The 19819-nt window shown below is 40.7% G+C and overlaps 1 protein-coding gene across 2 annotated transcripts in view; it reads right to left on the minus strand.

Annotated features, from left to right (window-relative positions):
- faf1 (Fas (TNFRSF6) associated factor 1) overlaps positions 1 to 19819 on the minus strand; it is an 85704-nt gene that overhangs the window by 22177 nt on the left and 43708 nt on the right. For both annotated transcript variants that reach the window (XM_033622827.2, XM_033622828.2), the window contains 3 exons: positions 11459 to 11613; positions 3840 to 3976; positions 3669 to 3757 (listed from right to left, as the gene is read on the minus strand). In XM_033622827.2, the coding sequence (XP_033478718.1) occupies positions 3669 to 3757; positions 3840 to 3976; positions 11459 to 11613 (381 nt within the window). The remainder of the gene's footprint in view (positions 1 to 3668; positions 3758 to 3839; positions 3977 to 11458; positions 11614 to 19819) is intronic.

Consider the following 19819-nt stretch of genomic DNA (forward strand, 5'->3'; position numbering starts at 1 on the left):
AAGTTATTCCTGTTGGCTGTCCTATAAATGCAGATGCATGTGCATGTCCTTTGGGTGAATGCCTGGTTCAATGGCGGAGAACTGTAGAGCAAAAATTGCAAATCAAGCTTTGGGAACAACTGTCTATGCTGCAAAGCAACCTAAAAAGGAAAAAAGCCTTATCAAAAAGAGAGTCTGAAAGAGAACCTGACAATTAATGGGACAAAAACCATTCAATACTGGCCAAACGTTTCTGAGATTGAGAGAAAATGTTGCTTACAATTTTGCCTCCAGCTGACCAGAGTTTATGCCTAATGGCTGCAGCGTCAAGTTCACATTGATGTAGTAATGTTAGGTAGAGCCTTGAAACATTGTGTGTCCTTAGCCTTACTTTCTGCCGTTACAGACCTTCTCACCAGGAGTTAAGTGGGAGGCAGTTTCAGAGACACACGCAGTCGGTGGATGCAGCACAAACTCCAGCTCCAGGGGACCAGATAACCCAAGTCCTAGCTGGATCAGCAAACTTTCTGTTGCTGCTGTTACAAAGATTAGACCTGGCAATGCCAATGGCCTCGAGCCCGCTCTGACATCCTGCACTGGGGAGATTTGCACTGGCCACATTTAAGCCACTACAGCCCAGCACAAACTCCAGCTCCAGAGGTCCGAATAGGCCAAACTTCCCGCCGAATTGGCAAACTTTCTGTTGCTGCGGTTACAAAGATTAGATCTGGCACTGCCACTGGCCACCAGCCCGCTGTGACACCCGGTGCTTGCGGACATTTGTGCTGGCCGAATTCAAGCTGCTACAGCCACAGCCACTGGCTAAAGATCCATCTCTCTCCTCCCGAGAGAAGCAGTCCACAGCCATGGAAAGCAAGACAAAGGGACGGTGGAGTGGCTAACATTAGTTTGCTAATTTTTTATCACATTTTTGGTTGGATAAACAGAGATAGAAAGAGAGACAGGATGGGCTGAGCAGTGCGCTGCACACACCTCTACAACAGAGAGAGGAGAGCTACAGGAGGAGGGTGGATTTTCAGAATCTTCCCTTTTTTTTTTTTGCCTTTTCCAGATTTCTGCCTACCATTGTTAAAATTTTGTGTTTGACATAGGAAGCATGTGTGCCACTTTATTACAAGAACTACAAAATATACTTACAATATTACTTAATAAGGTGCAATGCAATGTAGTGAACCAACCAGTCCTCCAGTGTGAATAGGGCTGGGTATTGAATTTCAATACTTTTTTGGTACCAAGCAAAATGTGTCTGTAGCACAGAGTATCTGAAACTGTCAAGTAGTGAAAGCTGGCATAGAAAGTCTGCTCATATTGTTGTTTACTCATTCTGTGATCAGCCGAGTTCTCATTTAAATGTAAGTTTTAGACTGTTTAATTTCTGCAAAGTTCTTGTACGGCAGCTTGTGTTTAGACAGTATTTATCGTTTGTGAACTTTGGCTTATATGTTCACTGAACAACATGAAAAGAAAAACATGCTAATATAACAATAAGGTATTGAAAAAGTATCCGTTTGGTATCTGTACTCAGGGAATAAAACTGAAAAAATTCAAATGATACCCTAAGTGTGAACCTTTAAAACACCTAATGAACCTTTAAAACACCTAATGATTGATAGCCTGATGTGACACATGGACATATTCTGAATACTTCTTGTCACTCCTTGTCATTGATGATTATTTGAAGTGTGACAAATCCATAATGAAGCAAAAGCATTGTAGCAATAATAACAGCACAAAGTGAATAGCTGTCACTCAATACTCAGTAACTCACCTGAGGTAGTCTAAGCCTCGGGGTGTGTGTGTGTGTGACAACCACGGTTCCCATGACTGAAATGCTATGACTATCACATTAGCATTGTTGGAGTGGCTGTTTGGTTCACTGACTGTTTAATTGTTAAATCCTAATAAGGTGTGACATCTGTCATCTATAGATACAGTAGTTAAAAAAGATGCACAACAATGTTAGTGAGAGGCTGACGGAGGAGTGTGGGAATAAGATTTCACAGCTGACACATACAAAGCATCTGTAGGTGTAGGGTCTTGTTACTGATCACAAATCTACTTTTGCCACATAAATCTTTATATTATTTATAAAATCTAAAAAAAAAACACTAGATAGTCTACAAAGAGACTGTGTATTCTATATTGTTGCTTATTCCTAAACCACAGGATTTTAAAATGAAAGAGAGAAAGAACCTGGGAGGATTAGTCTAATATTCAGCTGACTGAAAACCTGTCTGGACAAACACATATTGTGTCATTCTCTTGTTTGATGTCACTGAGTCAACACATTAGTAAGTGATTAAGAGGTGAAAGTCTTTGACAGTGGGGGGGACCTCCCCGTCATACTGTCCCACATTCCTGTCTATGACATGAAAAGACCACAACCACTGTTCCCTCTCTTTCTTGTATGGAGTGTATCCCTCAATGGTGTTTGTCCACTTTCTACTGGAGTGAAAGAGGTAGTCGACAGACACAGAGCAGCACAGTGAGTCTGTGTTCTACACCTATTCAAAATCCAACGACTGTAGCTGGCACATTACACTAGAACTAAAGGGGACTAAGGTGAAATGGTTAACTATTCTCTCTGCTTGTCATAACAAGAATGCCACAGTTTAACACTGCCGTCTGAGCTGTCTCTGCATGTCGTGACTGACCTCTAAAGCAAGACGTTAAAGGCCACTAAATTGTCCCACTAAGGCCTTTGAGTGTGGCTATGACTAAAGGCTAAATCAAGGAAGCTAAGGTAAAGACGGTTTGATTTGTTGCTAGAGATCTGAAATACTAATATAAAGTCACTAATATAGAGAAAAGCAGATTCTTTCATTTAAAGGAAAGAAGTTAAGCTACTATCAATCTAGACTGTTTTTGTTGAGTTGGCAAGTGTTGAAGATATCAGCCGTAGCGATTTCTGCCTTCTCTCTAATATAATGACACTGGATGACACTCGGCTTGTGGTGCTCAAAGTGCCAGGAAAAAAAAAAAAACATTTGAAAAACTCAACAGCAATGTCTCTTTCCAGAAATCATGACCTGGTTACTCAAGATAATCCACAGACAGTTGTGAGCAGTTTCATCTAGGAACTATTTTCTTTCTACCAAACTACACCCGCCATCCTTATGACTGCGCAGAGGGAAGCGTGCATCTACTCATGGACGAGAGCCTTGTGGTCTTCACAGCGCAAGATATAAACATTTTAATGGCGTCCTCCTCGGCTGAGCTGTTAAGTTAGCACACTATATGGTGCTAGGTGAGCTAGCATTAGATGTATGCTTTATTTTCTATGCGGTGATTAATGCGCCATTAATATTAACTCACACATACACTGCTAATGTTTTGCTGTCAAGACCACAAGGCTCTAGTCCATGAGTAGATGCACGCATAGCTCTGCACAATGATACGGTTGGCAGGTGTAGTTTGGTAGACAGAAAATAGTTCCTACATGGGACTGCTCACAACAAGGTCTGTGGATTATCTTGAGTAACCAGATCATGATTTCTGCCATCTGCTTACATTATAACTAAGAGAAGGCAGACATCTCTATGGCTGATATCTCGCACACTCTGCAGCTCACACCAAAACAATCTAGATTGATAAATAGCACTACAGGTAAGAGGTCTGACATTTGTGTTTGCCCCACTCGTAGGTGCCTCACTGTACTTAAACTTTACCTCATCTTTGATGTCCTCTTGCTGTTGTGCTGTGAAGATCTCCATCGCTCCCATTAACCTCATCATCAGCTCGTCCACTGTCGTATTGCCTAAGGAAAGAATAGGGTGTAATTTAATGAGTTACAGACATCTATATCTAGAGATGTGTACTACAAATAAAGTCACAATTACCTTGAATAACATTTAGAACTTCATTGGATGTGCGCTTGCCCATGACTATAAGGAGCAGGGGGAACTGGTCTGTCTTGTATGTCCGTATAGTCTGTGTCACCACACTGCCGAAGTGCCTCGTACACATGGTGAGTAGTCTGAAAGAGAAAGAAATATTCCACTTTAAATTTAGTTTTTTATTCTGTTTAATTTACTTGATCATTGATCTTGGAACTGAACACATACTTTAGAGCCTGTAAAGCAGACACATACGCGCACATGTATATATACACAAGCACTTTTACAACATATGGAAAAGATGGCGTATACTCCATATTTTTCAACTGCAGCAGAAAAGAGAAATACACACAACTCGTGGCATTAAGGACTTTAAAACCAATTCTGCATTTTCTTATTCCATCAGAGTGACATGCTATCTCAATTGGAACCGTAGATGAATTAGTATTCCTCACCAGACACCCAGAATTGATAGGGCAAGAGAGGATTTCTTATTCCATTACAAAGACAGAACTTTTTAAATTAACATTTCAGGGAGGGAAAAGGGTAGCAGGCAGCCGGGGCCCCACCAAGCTCCCTGTAAATGTCATAATATTAATGAATTGCTATAGACTGAATGCAAATATAGATTAGCTTTTTCTCCTGCCTTTTAATAAGATCTACTTTAATAACTGGCTGGTAAAATAGAGAAGTAATGGAATGGGTGGAGAGACAGCGGGTCAGAAGAAGAAGATAGATGGAAGGTCCGCTGTCTGGGGGGGGGGGTGGGGGGGGGGCACGACTCATTAAAATATGAAGCCAAAGCTGTGGGAGCTACTTGCAGACTTCTCAAACTGTGAAATATAGTACTTGAGTTCATTGTGGTGCTTTTTTAAAAGAAAAATAGTACCAATACTTGCTGGAAAAATGGATGATGGACTGAAAGATGAAAATGAAAGCTACAGCACCTGATCTTAAAGCAGAGCTGAATTTAAAGGAGCAGTTTGTAGGATTTAGTGGCATCTAGTGGTGAGGATTGTAGACTGCAACCAGCTGAAACTTCTCCTATCTGCCAACCGTGAACTCATGGTTAGGATTACTTCAGTGTGCATTGTTCAGGAGGTTTTAACTGGAAGCTAAATTATCTGCAGAGGTCTTTTCCTCTCCAAAACGATAGGACCAGGTGATTTAAACCGGTAAAATCACTGAAGAAAGCAGTTGCACTTTATAAATCAGTGTTTCTTCAACGCTAATCAGCTTGTTGCAGATGGGCCACTAGACCAGCACCCGCAAGTGTGTGCTCACATTTTCTCTCTTATTACTTATCAACCAAACATTCAGGAGGTTTTTAGTGGGAGCTGAATTATCCACAGAAGTCTCATCCTTTCCAAAACAAATGGCCCGGGGATTGAAACTGGTAAAAATACTGGATAAGGAAGTTTCACACTAAAAATCTGTGTTTTTCCGATACTGTTCAGCTCTTTGCAGAGGTGGCCAATGCGAAAACTTGAATGGTACCCCCTATCTAGTGCCAGTGTTTCATTTGTCCATTCTGGGCTACTGTAGAAACATAGCAGTGAAATGTGGCAATCTCCGTAGACACGGACCCACTCCCTATGTAGATATAAATGGCTCCTTCTAAGGTAACAAAAATCAAGATTCTTATTTTCAGATGATAATACACAAAAGAAAACATACTTATTCTATTATATTTTTGCCAATATATGCCCCCAAATCCTACACACTGGACCTTTAAGATGTTTTGGGAATAGGATTCAAATACTTCTCAAAATGCTGAACTTGGACTGACCCACGTCTTGCAATGAAGAAGTTGGGTACCCTAAATCCTGCTGATCATTTTGCCTTGACATTTGTCCCTGTTCAGACCTCAACCCGGGCAGACCATAACAATGGCCCACAGGGAAACTCTAACCTGTAATGAAAGGCCAGGGAACAATGGACACTAACTTGAAGGGTAACCCAATCTTAAATCTCCCATCAAACACAAACCAACCTGCTTTGGTTTCCATCTCAAAACTGAGGAAGTCAGTCCACCACATTAAAAAAAAAAAACCCACATCATCCCGACATAAGAACTGCTCGACCTGTGAACACAACTTAAACGTGTACATGTGTGAACTGTAAGAATGACAGAAATGCTGTAACCGGGATATGAATCCACCTATAGAACAAGTACGGACACAACACTGAGGGCAGGAGGAAGTCAAGCTAGTGCAGAAGCTAAGGTGAACAGTTCAGCACAGTCCCATCCAGCCATAACATAACATGGTAAAGAATGTAGCCTAGTCCGTACCAGACCTGTGGCCTCTAAAGTCCTTCAGGGGTAACTACACGTAGAGGAAACACCTGCGTGGAACTTGCAGCTAACGTGAGTTTAAGGACTCTGCTCCGATGGTTAAAGTGATTGACAGCTTCTAATTTGTCACCATTCCCATTTCCACCTCTCCACTGCACATCCAGACAGCTAAAATAGTTAATGTTACCCCAGACTGTCACATCACATTTCTTCATATCAAAGTGGTGCGTGAAGATGTGAGTAGACTGGTTAGACCTGACATTTGCTCCACTGAGCAGTTGATGAGTCAGGCTAGTACAGTAGCACTGCAGGGAATATTTTTGCCAGCCACCTGTACAGGAGTTATGTATGGGAACCGGATGCTCCAATTGCTCACTGTGTCATACACACTTTGTTTCAGAGCGAACATGGACATGTTTTGATTTGAAAATGACATTTTGTTCTCCCTCTAAACCAGTTATGTTTTCAGGTCGGAGGATGTCAAGAGGTGAAGTCAAGTGTGCAGAACAGGTTTGCATGTTGGTTTGTGCTCTTAGCGGTTGAGACACCAACTTAAACACAAAGGTCATTAACAATAACATGAACACCTGTGTTTCTTGGTCACTGTCACACTATTGTGACATGCCCTTGAATGCTGTTGACGGTCCAAATTTCTACAAAAGAAATAGCAACACAATAAAGTCACTGACACCTTTACACCTTGCATTAACATGGGTTTTGTTGGAACTGCAATCAGATAGTGCTTGACCACATGAAAGTACAGGTGTAAATGCACCTGAAACACATTGGGGACAGACTATCATCTGATTGGCCAAACCACCTCTGGAGGTAGTCAGGGACACATTAGCCCTGTTTCCACCAAACACTTTCGGTATGGTACCTTTGGAACCAACAGTAACCCTTCAGACATGGCACCTAGACCCTGGTGTTTCCACTGCAAACAGTATTCTTAAATGTAGGTGTGGTTGTTGTCACTTAATGCACCGTCCAGCACTTACTTTATTTCCTCATCACTGGTGACACAGATGGAAGTCTGCACCTCGTTTATCATCCACAGAACAAGGTCGCATGCCAACATTTTCAGAACAAAATAAATCAGGCTGCAGTGAGTCTCTCTCCATGGGATATTAAAAAATAGCGGGTTTGTGCATTTAGTCCTTCTCAGGCAAGCTCAGGGGTTTAGTGTTGCTGGAGCCCACAGGAACACTCTTTTTAAATGCTTGAAGATCCACTCATTACTAGAAGTGTACGTCATGTTAAACCTGAAGTAATGGTCAAAGCTGTCACAGTAAAACTTAAGGTGTGTTGATTGACTCACGTCATGAACTCATACATTGATCAATATTACAAGTTAAGGTTGCACCTTACAAGTCGCTGGCAGTTGGCCCTGTGAATGAAGTTATTTTTTCCTCTGACTATAGCAAAACATCCTTTCATTTTATAGTTACAGTCTACTAATAAAACCAGCCACAACTCAGCCCTGAGCAGAGCGACCATCTGCATTGACCAGTCGACAGACTGCAGTGTTCACAGCTCCACCTTTTAGTACCAGATCTGTGTGCCAGGTACCGCAACAGAGGGGGGACCAAAAATGGGGACGGTACGAAATAGTTCCATTGGTACCATCCACAACTTTTCACAGTGGAAACGGAAAAAAAGCGCACTGAGCTGAACTGTACTGTACTGCTCAGTGGAACAGTGCTATTGTGACCATACTGAACATAAGTGTAAATGCAATTTTGTTTTCAACTGACATACAGCAACTTTGTGTGTGGAGAATTTCTAGTCACATGTCATAATAATAAAAACTTTTTTTTATTGTTATCATAATAGTTGTTGACAGGCAGGGGTGGGGCCTGTGTGGACTGAAGGGCCCCACCGCATTATAGGGACTGTGGAGGTATACTTTACAGGCCACAGTCAAAATGAGATTGTCTGCTTTCAATTTAGGAGACACATATTAATACCAGGAGTAAATGTAATCAGGTTTAATCATATCTATAGAAAAAATCTTAATGCAAGGTGTAAAGGTGGTCTTTAGTTTACTCTTTAGAGGTGCTTGTACAGATATGTAAGCATGGAATAAAGTGTGTAATAGATTTGAGGAAGCGTGACCCACTCTGATGAAATGATCTACTTTCAGTGCGTTTATCTACTTATAGTTTCAATATTTGCCATGTGCAATGACAGTACAGCACCTGTACCATATATCAGATTCCTTTCCCATGGGTGACAATTACACTGGCATCCAATCAGCGAAACTACATTTATGCATAATTAATCATTTAACTGGGAGGCCTGTGAGAATACAGAGAGCTCAGCAACAGGCACATTCCAATATCAGTAGGTTCAACATATACACATACACACACATACACACACACACACACACACACACACAATCAAGATACCTTTCTAACACCCTGCATGATTGATGCCAATCACCAGTCACTTTGGATCAACCAGAGAGCGTGAGAATCCAGAGGAGCAGTGTATGTGTGAGCGAGCGAGTGTGCACATGTGCATGCATGCGTTAGCAGCAAAGCTGTGACTAGCTGTGTGTGATGAAAAGCTCCAGATGTTGCCTGCCTTTTAATGTGCAATAAAAAGGCTCAGCTGGGGCAAAAAGCAAAGGAGGCCAATGCGAGAGAAAGGAGAGTGGAATGAAGGAAGGAGGGAATTTCCTTAAAAGAAATAATGGAGGGGTGAGGTCAGGGTGCGAGTCTTTCTTAAATGGCTGCTACCAGAGGGCAGGCTTAACTCTGGAGGTTCTGGGGAGAGGGTTGAGGTAGTGGGATAAAGAGGAGGGAAATAAAGAGAGATGGGAGGATCAGGAAGGAAAAGATGTGACAGGAAGATGAGGGGAGAGAACACTGGGTACAATCGTAATGAGCAAACATAATCAAATCATCAGTAAGTCTACCTTTACCTTCACCACGTCTATTGCAGACGTGATTTATTTTCGATTAATTTACAATATTTTTCTACAGAATGTGCTACCCAGATATAAATATCCATCCTAGGAGCAGGAGCTGTGTAATAAACAGGTGTCGCACAGATCTGCCAGTTACCAACACAGACTGCTGGAGCTGCACCAAAACTTTGAGCGTAAATGGAGAGATAGAGATGTTTGGACTCCAAGGGAGTCCTTCGTCTCCCACTGACCCTCTATTCAGACAGCTTAGTCAAGATTGCCCAATCAGGGGCCTCACCATGCAAACACAACGCCTTTTGTTAGCATGCAACCTCTGCGCTTCAAAAAGAGAATGAAGTAGAAGAGAGAATGAGGAGACAGAGATGCAGGGTGTGAGCAATGGAGTGAGAGTTGAATGCCAGCAATTAAGGACATGTCCACAATAATGCGAATAGATTTAAAAAACGCTGTTTATGTGTCAAATGAGGCTCCATCCACACTAACATTTTAGATCATTTTCTGCAAGCTCGCTGTCCACGCTGAAATGACAAAACACAAATCTCTTTTTTGTCTTTGAGGGCTTAAAATAATTGTATAACGTAACGTAGAAATAACAGGACGGGGCAGAGCACTAAGTAAAACTACATTAACCTTCTCCGATAGAAGTACCAAAAACAACGCTACTAGAAAAAGGTAACAGCTTCCTGAGCAGGGTATTTTGACAGTTTGCAGAGCCCTCTGCACACATGCAAGCTGCTCTCCTGAAATACATTCAATATCCTCTTTATTAGATACAACTCAGTATGCAAACAGTCCACTCCTCCAGACAGTAAGTCACATATAAATAAAACATAAGGATTAAGCATGCAGTCGGGGCTTAGAGGTTGAGTTATTGCTCTACTTTAACTTTACAGTTGGAGAAAAATGCAGTCCTAAACACTATATAATTCCTATACTGTAGGTGTCAGGATCTCTGAGGGGTCCAGAGAATTAAATAATTAAAGGGCAAAAATGTTTTTAAAACAACCTAGTTTGGTTCATCATTCCGATTAATTCAAAAAACTGTTTGCTCACTAGATTCCTGATGACGAGACTTGGAGACCAGGGAGTAACACTGGACACAGTATTATGTGTTACTGCAATTTGAGATGTAGGTTATAATTTGTGTATCTAAATATAAATATATTACTACATACAAATTGGAAAAACCTCTTAAGCACTCATGTAGAAATGTTTCATGAGCTGTAGCTTAAAAATTAAAACTAAAAACTACTTGTTTTTAGAGTTATGGCAATAGAGGCTGACACATTACAGCGCAATCCAGTATCAGAGCACCCCGACGTTCAGCTGTTAAATATCACTCATGTCATACTCGTCTGGAGCAGTCTCAACAACAGTTAAACCTAAATAAGTGTTGCAAAAGTAGTATTTTAAGGCTGAACTATTTCTCTTGCTTACAGTATATTATACAGGTGTCCCTATTATTGTGTCCACCCTTGTGCACCAACTACAATGAACACAGATTGTGTTTGTATTGGGTGTTGTTTCTTTTTATTACAGCCAAAATTTAATAAATTCTAAGCATATGGTTTTACTGTGTCAGTCCAACAGTTTAGGTTAAGAAAATATTTAACAGATTAATTAGCTAAAACTTACCTAAGTGATATCATACTGCTAGTAAACAAAATAATTCACTTCAGGTTTCAGGGCTCAACAATAAGGGTTGTCTGACTGTCTGGGGTAAGTAAAATGCTACACATCAGGCAAGTAAATCTGGCAACTTGACTGCTTGTTTGGACAAGTGGTAAAAATTAGAAACAGTGTTGTGTTTTTTTTTTTTTGTTGTTGTTTTTTTTGAGCCGATGGTGGAAGTAGTTAAGTATTAAGTCATCTTGCTTTCTTCTTGGCATTGTTGAGTTGCATATGCGCAGTAACATTCGGCACTTGTGATTAAATGGCGGTGGCTAAAGACAAAGTTTATTAGCTGAAGCATGAGCAAGCTTTTCAATTATTCTGGAAACAGGAGTTTAGTTGGGTGGCATTAGATGATGTGGGCGAAACTCAAACTTTGTATTGCACAGTTTGCTGGAAGTTTGAGAGCAAGGTGAATAAAACTGGGTCGTTTTTCAACGGCACGTCAAGTTGTTATTTGATAAGCACTAAAACGATTTGTAAAGTGGCATGTAAAAAAATCACTTTGGGCGAGTAGATTTTTGACCCATTTGCCTGCGTGAGTAAAAAAAACAAAAAACTTTGAAACTTGGTTTTGTCTTTATTCAGACCACAACTACATTAACGAGTAAAGGCAGCGGGATACACAGAGTTAAAGGAACAAAATACAGTGTGACATAACTGCTAAATCCCACGGCTCCATGACTATCAAGTCCCTTGAAAATAATCAAAGTGTGGTACCTGGCTTTGTTAGCTTCTTTAGTGACATCCCAGGCCCATGTGATGAAGTTCTGGCTCAGGTAGGAGACAATGGAGTCAGCGCACATCATTTGGGAGCAGAAGACATTGCTGAGAACACTGTCATCATTGTGGAGGTAGATGGCCAGCAGCTTTCTCTGTGGAGAGGAACAGAGACGAAAAGAGGAAAAGAGAAAAACGATGTGAGCAAAATGTAACACTGATTCCCTCTGGATATTTGCTGAAGTTTTGTTTTATGTGTGCTGGGGCAAACAAAACAACAAATTGCATAGTTGGCTGTTAATAGAAAGGAAGGAAGGAAAAGAGTACAGATTACAAGTTTGATGTCCAGCTATAAAGAAAACACCCCCCAAAAAAGAACCGTCAAATATATCATCTGTCTCTGAAATGATAAAAATAAAATTCCTCAAAATCCATTGCTCTCAGATGTGTGCTGATCAGGAGTGTGAGATCTGTCAGCCACGTGTAGGTGTCTCATCACTGCAGAGACATTTCCACATTACATGACCATAAAATGACACGAGGGACCTCTGGGTGCAGAGCCAGCATGACTCCTACAGACCACAGCAAGGCCACAACTGGCAAAAAAGCAAATACCACGCAAAATCAAATGGAGAGCGGTGTAAATAAAACTTCTCTTGGAGGCGACGAAGATATGGAGAAAACAAAACAGACAAATCACTCTATTTATTTTATACCAAATGCCAGCAGCCTGTTCAGGTTAGTAGCGGCAGGGCCAGACAATATTGACGAAGCTCCAAATCCAAGGATATTGACACCATCATATAAGCCTGGCAGATTCTCCCTACTGACAATCTAATTAAAAAACAAACACACCCACAAACATAAAAGGTTCCAGGGGACAATGTTGGAAATAATGCTCTCTAAATTACATGTCACTTCTCTTGCTATATAAGAACAAATAAGAAAAACTCTCTCAGTCTTCGCTTAGTTCATTTTTAACCACGGCTGTGGAGGGGGAGTCAAGAGGTCTGTTTCTCAGGAGCAATAATCTAGGCTACGTACGCCAAAAAGCAAAAAATCTACACAGGGCGTAAAACGTGAAGGGAAGTGAAAGGAGAAGTTGTGCTATACTGTGGCCTGTGTAGAATAGGAATGGGAGAGCACTGCTGTGTTTGCTCAACGATTAGTGCTTTAGAATAATCTCCAGGGCTCCTAGAGAGAAGGCGCTGGGGACTCATTCACTGGGCCGATTCAACGGCCTGAAAAGATTAAACACTCATGCTGAGAAGACAAGCAAATTCAGTCTTGAGAGAGGAATGAGTGTGAGGGGAGGGAGAGTTTTACAACATGAAAAAAAAAAACCCTGATACACGCTCAAACACTGACATCCCAACACACATGCGCAGAGGCACAAACTTAACAGTGTGGTACCCACAAAGTGAAGGACTCACACTCACACACATGCATGCTCAATTAGAGCAAGTGTAAAGACTAATCAAAGTGGGCATTTTTCGCCAACTGAACTCCTTCATCTTAGTTAAACTGTCCGTACCCCTCTGTTCCCTCTCCGCTTTCAAGTCAGATCTTTTGTATTGCCTGTCTGAGAAGGGAGGAGCAAATCCCTCCGTTCAGCTAAATTACTAGGTCCAACCTGAGTGAGATAGTGACCCCATAGCCCTTCCTCACACCTGTTCACCTAAATCTGAGCTTGCTTTGTGTGTGTGTGTGTGTGTGTGTGTGTGTGTAAGTGTGAGAGAGAAACTAAAGATTTCAAGCAATAAACAGTGTTCGCATTGAGTCAACCACACTGTGTAATGAAGGCTCCTCTTACTCTGAAGATAAACCAATAGCGAGTTTAGGGGAAAAAAAAATGTAAATGCCAATATTTTTCTGTTGAAACAAAACCTTATTTGCTTGAACTGAATATTTTTTATTGTGCTGTGGTGCCTCCCTAAATGAGGCCTCTGGAAAGATGAGTATCTGTGATCAATAGAACTAAATACATTATTTATTGCAGTTGCTATCAGCCTGCTAAAAAACCTACAAGAACGCAGTCCTAAACCAGGTGTGGGCAAGCTGCGGCTCAGGAGTGGCTCTTGAACCTTTCTCCAGTGGCTCCCTATGGCTTTGACAAAAAATTATATAGAAATGAATAACAGGTATTTTTTAACATTTTAATTTTCATTTATCATTTTTTGTAGCCCTCCAGGGATTCTTACATTTTCCAATTGTATAAACATGTAGCCTATACGCTGAATTAAATAAATGTTTTAACATCATGTCAACTTTGTGCGTCATAAAAGTAGGGCCTGGCGACTAAAATTAGCAGAGTCTCAATAGCTATGGGTTGTCTTGAGTCTCCTTAGTAAGGCTAGTTATTTATCCCAAATCCAAAAGAGTAAATGTCTCATTCTCAATAGAGAATTTCATAGTGAGTGGGCAGACTTGTATGTTTTTACTTCTAACACTGCAAAGTTTAAGTACCAAATAATCATAAATAGCCGACTGCAGAGGAGCTACTTTGTTTTAAAAGATATTAATGAATGTTCATTTAGACCTATTACAAATGGTTATATGCCAATTTAGATTAAATGTGTTGCCATCACTATAAGGCACAAATATGTCTTACTGCTCTTGACTGATTTTTGAAAGAAAATTTGGGCCCAAAATGGCTCTTTTGATAGTAAAGGTTGCTGACCCCCGGCATAAACATTGATGTTTAAATTGATTAATATCCATTCGCTTCAGATCATTCCTGTTCTTTGATTTAAGTGACCTCTTTTCCAGGCACCACAGCACTCTATTCTCTTGGTCTGCTCCCAGTACTGACTCTATGTTGTAAAAAAAAAAAAAATTTAATAATAATAAAAAAAAAAACAAGACCTGGGTGCAGCTTATGTAAACACTAACAGCAACAGTGTGGGAGGTAATATTTTAATAAAAATGCTAATATCATTCGTAACAATAACTGCCATTCATTTCCCTTTTCCAGAAGAGATAAATTAGAAATTACTTTAGTAAGATTTCAAGCTGAAACAACATCTCAAACAACATCAAACTACACAACATTTCACAACACTTCAAGTATGAATGAAAACAGCAAAAATGTCCAAATGTCCTACCACACAATGTTAACAAAAGTGAAAGTTAATGTGTGTATCTGCCCAGTGATTCGATCTGCTCCAAAATGTATTGGTTCTTCCTTAGCCCATGCTACACCCTTTCACAAGGTTTCTATTTACATCATCCTGCTGACAAATATTCAAACAAACCCAGCTGAAAATATAACCTCCTTGGATGAGGTAATAAAGCATGCACAATGTCACAACATTCTTAGTTATGTTTTATGGGATAATCTATGATGACGCATAGAATTAATAAAAATACAGCAGGACACAGAGGCTGCTAACCTAACACCCAACACTTATAACTCTTCTGTTCAGAGCATTTATCAGAGAAGTTGTGACATTTTGTGAAAAGGCACTCTTTCAATGGAAGCTTTGTTCCTGTACTATATTTTATTTTAAAGCTAAACAGCTAATGTGGTTAATATAAAGTGAATTACAATTAGACATAACTTCATCGGCAAGTATGAGAAGCCATGGCCTTCCAGCTTCGAGTATTTCCTTGACACCAACCTCCAACCAATCATAATCAGGTATTCACTACAGCCATGGAAGAAAAATATTATTATCTGTCTGTCCACTGGTGATCAAATGATGCAACCTAAACAATGGGGCAGCAATGAGAAGTTAAATTTTTCATGCAGGCTTGCTGCATTATAGGCTGCGTCTGAAATCACTCCACTATATTTAATTCTGACATTTTATTTGAGTGTGTAGTGAAAATACGCTGCTCATAGCACGACCACACGTATTACTCAAACTCCAAGATGCAACCAAACTAATCCCCCTCCCCACTAGCCCCGGACTACAAAGTGTCACTCTATATTATGAAGCCACACTCACAGCTGTGGAGGGCTCTCTGCATAAAAAGGAAAGCTTATAATAATATGACCAAAATCGTCATCATCCAATATCTCGTCTCATATCGCAGTATATACTGTGTAACTGATAGATCCAGGCTCTATATAAAACTTTTCTGAGAGTAACCTATCTTTCCTGTCACTCTCACCCAGCAGAAACAATATATATGACACTGACATAAAGTGTGGAGTTATTCTTTGAATCTGAAGCCTCTTTAACAAACCTGAGAGGGAACTCTGAGGCTCAAACAGTATATTTTCTCCCTGACAGACATTTAATGGCTTAATCAAACGTCTTTCCGAGGATGATACTTGTATCACATCAAGCAGAGGCTTTTAATCACAGTTACGGTATGTTTAACAGCGTTCAGAGGAGACCAGCGAGTGAGATACAGACGTACACAGAAAGGTACAGAGAGAAGGAAGAAGGACAGAGAAAGTCCAGATAGTGATTGTTCTACAGATGGCAGGCTCAGTCTGGAAAAGCAAACACTTCAAAATGAAGAGCTCAAATGACTGATCTAATGACCTTGAACACACAGTGGGAAAACACATTCAGATCGATGACCAGCCACACACGAGGCTCTCCACACTCTGCTGAAAACACACCTCTTTATGACAGGAACGGCTGCAGATTCTGAACTCTTTCCACAGCACCATTGAACTAACCGAATTTATTGTCAGCTATGAATTACATTCTTAAAACTCAGGAAATAACTTTTGGTTTTGTAAGCGCCTGATTATCCACTGATGGTTAGGATGAAAAAATGTGGGTTAAATACATTTACATATAGGTAATCTATCAGAGTTTGGACTAAGTGTCAAACTATGGGATATTTTTACTTCTTAAGTTTGGAAAATAAGGCAAACTAGACTGAATGATACATAAAGAATATTATTCAGGCGCACAGCACTCGTATGACTCAAAATGCAAGGCACCACCCCTGGGGGAAATACCAAGTTTTTAGGGAGTCCTATTTACTATCACGCTCCACTTAGTCCATCTATGTATGTATGAGAGTAATCATTTCAGGTGCAATCAATAAACCACAACTGAACGCTGCTTGTGATTCACAGCCCTAAATCTGATAGATATACCTACAAATGCCATTCTGAATCACCAGTGCTCTTTCCTCTTGACTCTGCGAGGCTATTGCCGGGTTTTAAAGAGGATACTTGGCAGTGATAAATCCCTGAACTCCCCTCTCCAGCAAGGCTATGAATTTTGATGTGTCTTTGTGTGTGGCAGACAGGAGAGAGGAGTGGAGAGCGGAGGAGAGTGGGGTTAGAGTGATTAACCACTGCGTTGATGGGGATTTAGCGAGGATCGTGGTTAGTGATGGGTGGCCTATCTCTCTGTACGCTCTGACTAACCGCTGATCCCCAAGAGGGTTCAGCTCAGCTCAGCTCAGCTCTGCAGCCCAAAGCATTTTCATTAAGGATGGATTGAGTCTATCTCAACAGTCCCCCAACACACACCTTCAGAAACACTTCATCAAATGTAGTGTTTTGCTTAGTGATTAGCCTCTCCCAGGCTTTGAGAGAGTGAGACTGATTCCTCTGTTTATAAACCCACTGAGTAGTCCCCCTTCAGTCAAATCTGCCTTATTCCAATATCCCCTTAATGAAGTAGGCTTTTTCTACGACCATGACACAAAAACTAGATTCCTTTTTGAATGGAAGCAAAGAGCAAAGGGAGAAACGGGAGAGGGGACAGCGTAGTTGCGCACATATGCTACTGTGTAATGAAAGCGTCAAAAGCAGCATGTTTCGGCCTGTCGTCTAGGACGCTTGTGACAAAACAGGACAAACACAGAACAGATCAAATAGCTTCTGTTTTCATGCAAAATTCTTTGCACATATCCAGCTTCCCTAAAGCCATTCTAACCACGGCACAGTTGGCAGACTAAGTCAAGCTCACCCAGAATAAAACAAAATACAGTGAAAATGAATACTATTTCGCCCCTGCGCTGTGTAGAGCACAGTGGTACAGTACAGTAAAGAGTGTGTGAACACCAGGGAGACATCGGCCATATTGTACTGGCTTAGGAGAGGAGATCAGCTGGGAAGCAGGCGAGACGCCAAGCTTCTCTTTAGGTTTTTTCCATCTCTGTTTATTTCACACTCCCTCCATCACTTACCCTTATCCTTCAACCTCTCCTGCTTTTATTCCTCTCTTTCTTCTCACTCAGTCTTTTCCTCCGACTATCACTCCACGCACCCTCCTCTCCTTTTAGACCACGTTCTCTGTTCCGTGCCCCCGCTATCATCTCCTCCACCCTCCCTCCCTCTCTGTGAGCCTGGTGATCTGAACCCCCCTAACATCTTGCTGTGTCCTCACAGTCTAATAAGGCTGTAATCCACACAAGCTGTCAGTTGATACAAGCATCCTTAAAAGGACAAAAGCCAAAAAAATAAGCGGGGAAAGTGGACAGCTAAAAATAAAGCCTCAGCTGTCAGGGTGAAAATTTGATGAGGGGTTTGATGAAATTATATCAATGTGGCTATAAAGCCTTCACCACACAGCGTGACACAGGGGGCAGACAAATAACAGTAAGCACTGTATGGTCAATTTTCAATTAAATAAACTATTGATGCCAACATACTACGAAGAGAGGTCACTTAGGGTTGCCTGAGAAGAGGTAGTTTTCACAGTTAATGTCAATCATTTGCCTGCTGGTTACATTTATTTTGTTTGTCTTTGTCAGTTCCATTTGTGATTGGCATATGCTGTCAGATTAGTCGATATATTTATTTTTGCAAGTTTGGCGGAGATTATTTGGACTCTTCGGGCTCTGTTGATGCAATGATTAGAATATAAACACTGCCAATTGACAGTACGCCCACTACGTCCTGCATTTTAGGTAGCGTTTGAAATCATTACTGATTCCCTCAAACTTAAGTTATTTTCCTCTTGTGTTAAGAGGCAGTGTTAACATTGTCTGTCTACTCCCTGTTGCATGTACGTCATTATGCATCTTTGGCTTCGAAACATGAGGCTGCATTCAGACCAACAAAATTTTGGTTTCCAAAAAATGCAGCCTCTCATGGGACAACAGGGGTGCCAACATGGAGGGTTCCAGCAAAAAAAAAAAACAAAGAAGGATGTTTGGAATAAAATAATTTAACCTGGCTTTAAGTTTACCACGATCCAATATCAACTAAAACCAGGAACATTCTGCAGTTCAGCAGTCAGTTAAACATGCAAGCACACACTGCAGGAAGAATACTCTGCTGCATGAACAGTGTATCAACGTGCAAACAGGATTGTTAAAGATATACTATGTAGGATTTCCCTAAAATAACAATGTAAAGACTCATACAAAAGCAGTCCCTCTCAATCAGCACTGACGGAGTGACTCTGTCTTCTGTCTGTATCTTCCTATTTTCTCTGCTGTGTTCAGGACAGTCCTGAGCACAGCACACAAGTGAGGTCTGTACTTTACAAAAAGGTAGCCACCAGGTACTAGACCATAAGCAGCCTATGTCCAAGAGGGAGCTACAAAATAAGCGGACACAGCACAGAAAAATGCAAAAATAGCAAGCACAACACCGAGTGGACAAAGCTGAGGATGGCTTTCACTTTTACTTTAGCTGGCGATGCTGTTTACAAGCAGTGGCAGATAATTCCTGCATAGCATACCTTTAACCAGTAACTGAGATGGAGGATACATCCTTCATAGCTGCAGAATTCTGCCTCATACTACAGTGCAGTGTTCTGGCATCTGATATGACTTGACTTGTTAATTATTGTACATTTCATACTGTATTCTATACCATGCAGTTATTATGTAAGGCACCTGCACCAGTAATCCTGGTCACTTTACAAGGTAGCTACTGTGTTTTTTATATTGTATTTGGTATTGTGAAGTGTGTACATACTGCTTCTATTACGTCAGGCACATGGATTTACTGTAGGTAAATTGCACATTGACTTTAATTTTTATTTATTGCACCTACTTATTATTAGTAGGACTAAAGGTAGAAATAGAGTTTTGATAAATCTGGTGCGACCATGTTTTCATTTCTTGTAAATGATTGCACACTGTCCTCTTATTAATCAAATAAACTAAACTAAAATAAACTCATAGATGTGTTTTTCAAGCTGGACTTGATTAAGCAAAAATTATTTTCTCACTGGTACCTGTAGCAACATACCACACCAATGCAGCCCGTTTTTTTTTTTTTTTTTTTTTTTTAAAAACAGTGCTACTTTCAGTCCCCTGCTGCTCATATCTCTGTGGGGATTCCTCATGGTTTCATCTTCTATTGCTGGAGGCAATCATGTAACCACCACCAGATCTTGTCAGCAACACACAATGACTGGTGTGTACTGATAAGAACCAAAATCCCAGAGAAGGTACCCCACTTTCTTTTATATTATATTCCAACTT

This window comes from Epinephelus lanceolatus, chromosome 6 (assembly GCF_041903045.1).
Source record: "Epinephelus lanceolatus isolate andai-2023 chromosome 6, ASM4190304v1, whole genome shotgun sequence".
Lineage (NCBI taxonomy): Eukaryota > Metazoa > Chordata > Actinopteri > Perciformes > Serranidae > Epinephelus > Epinephelus lanceolatus.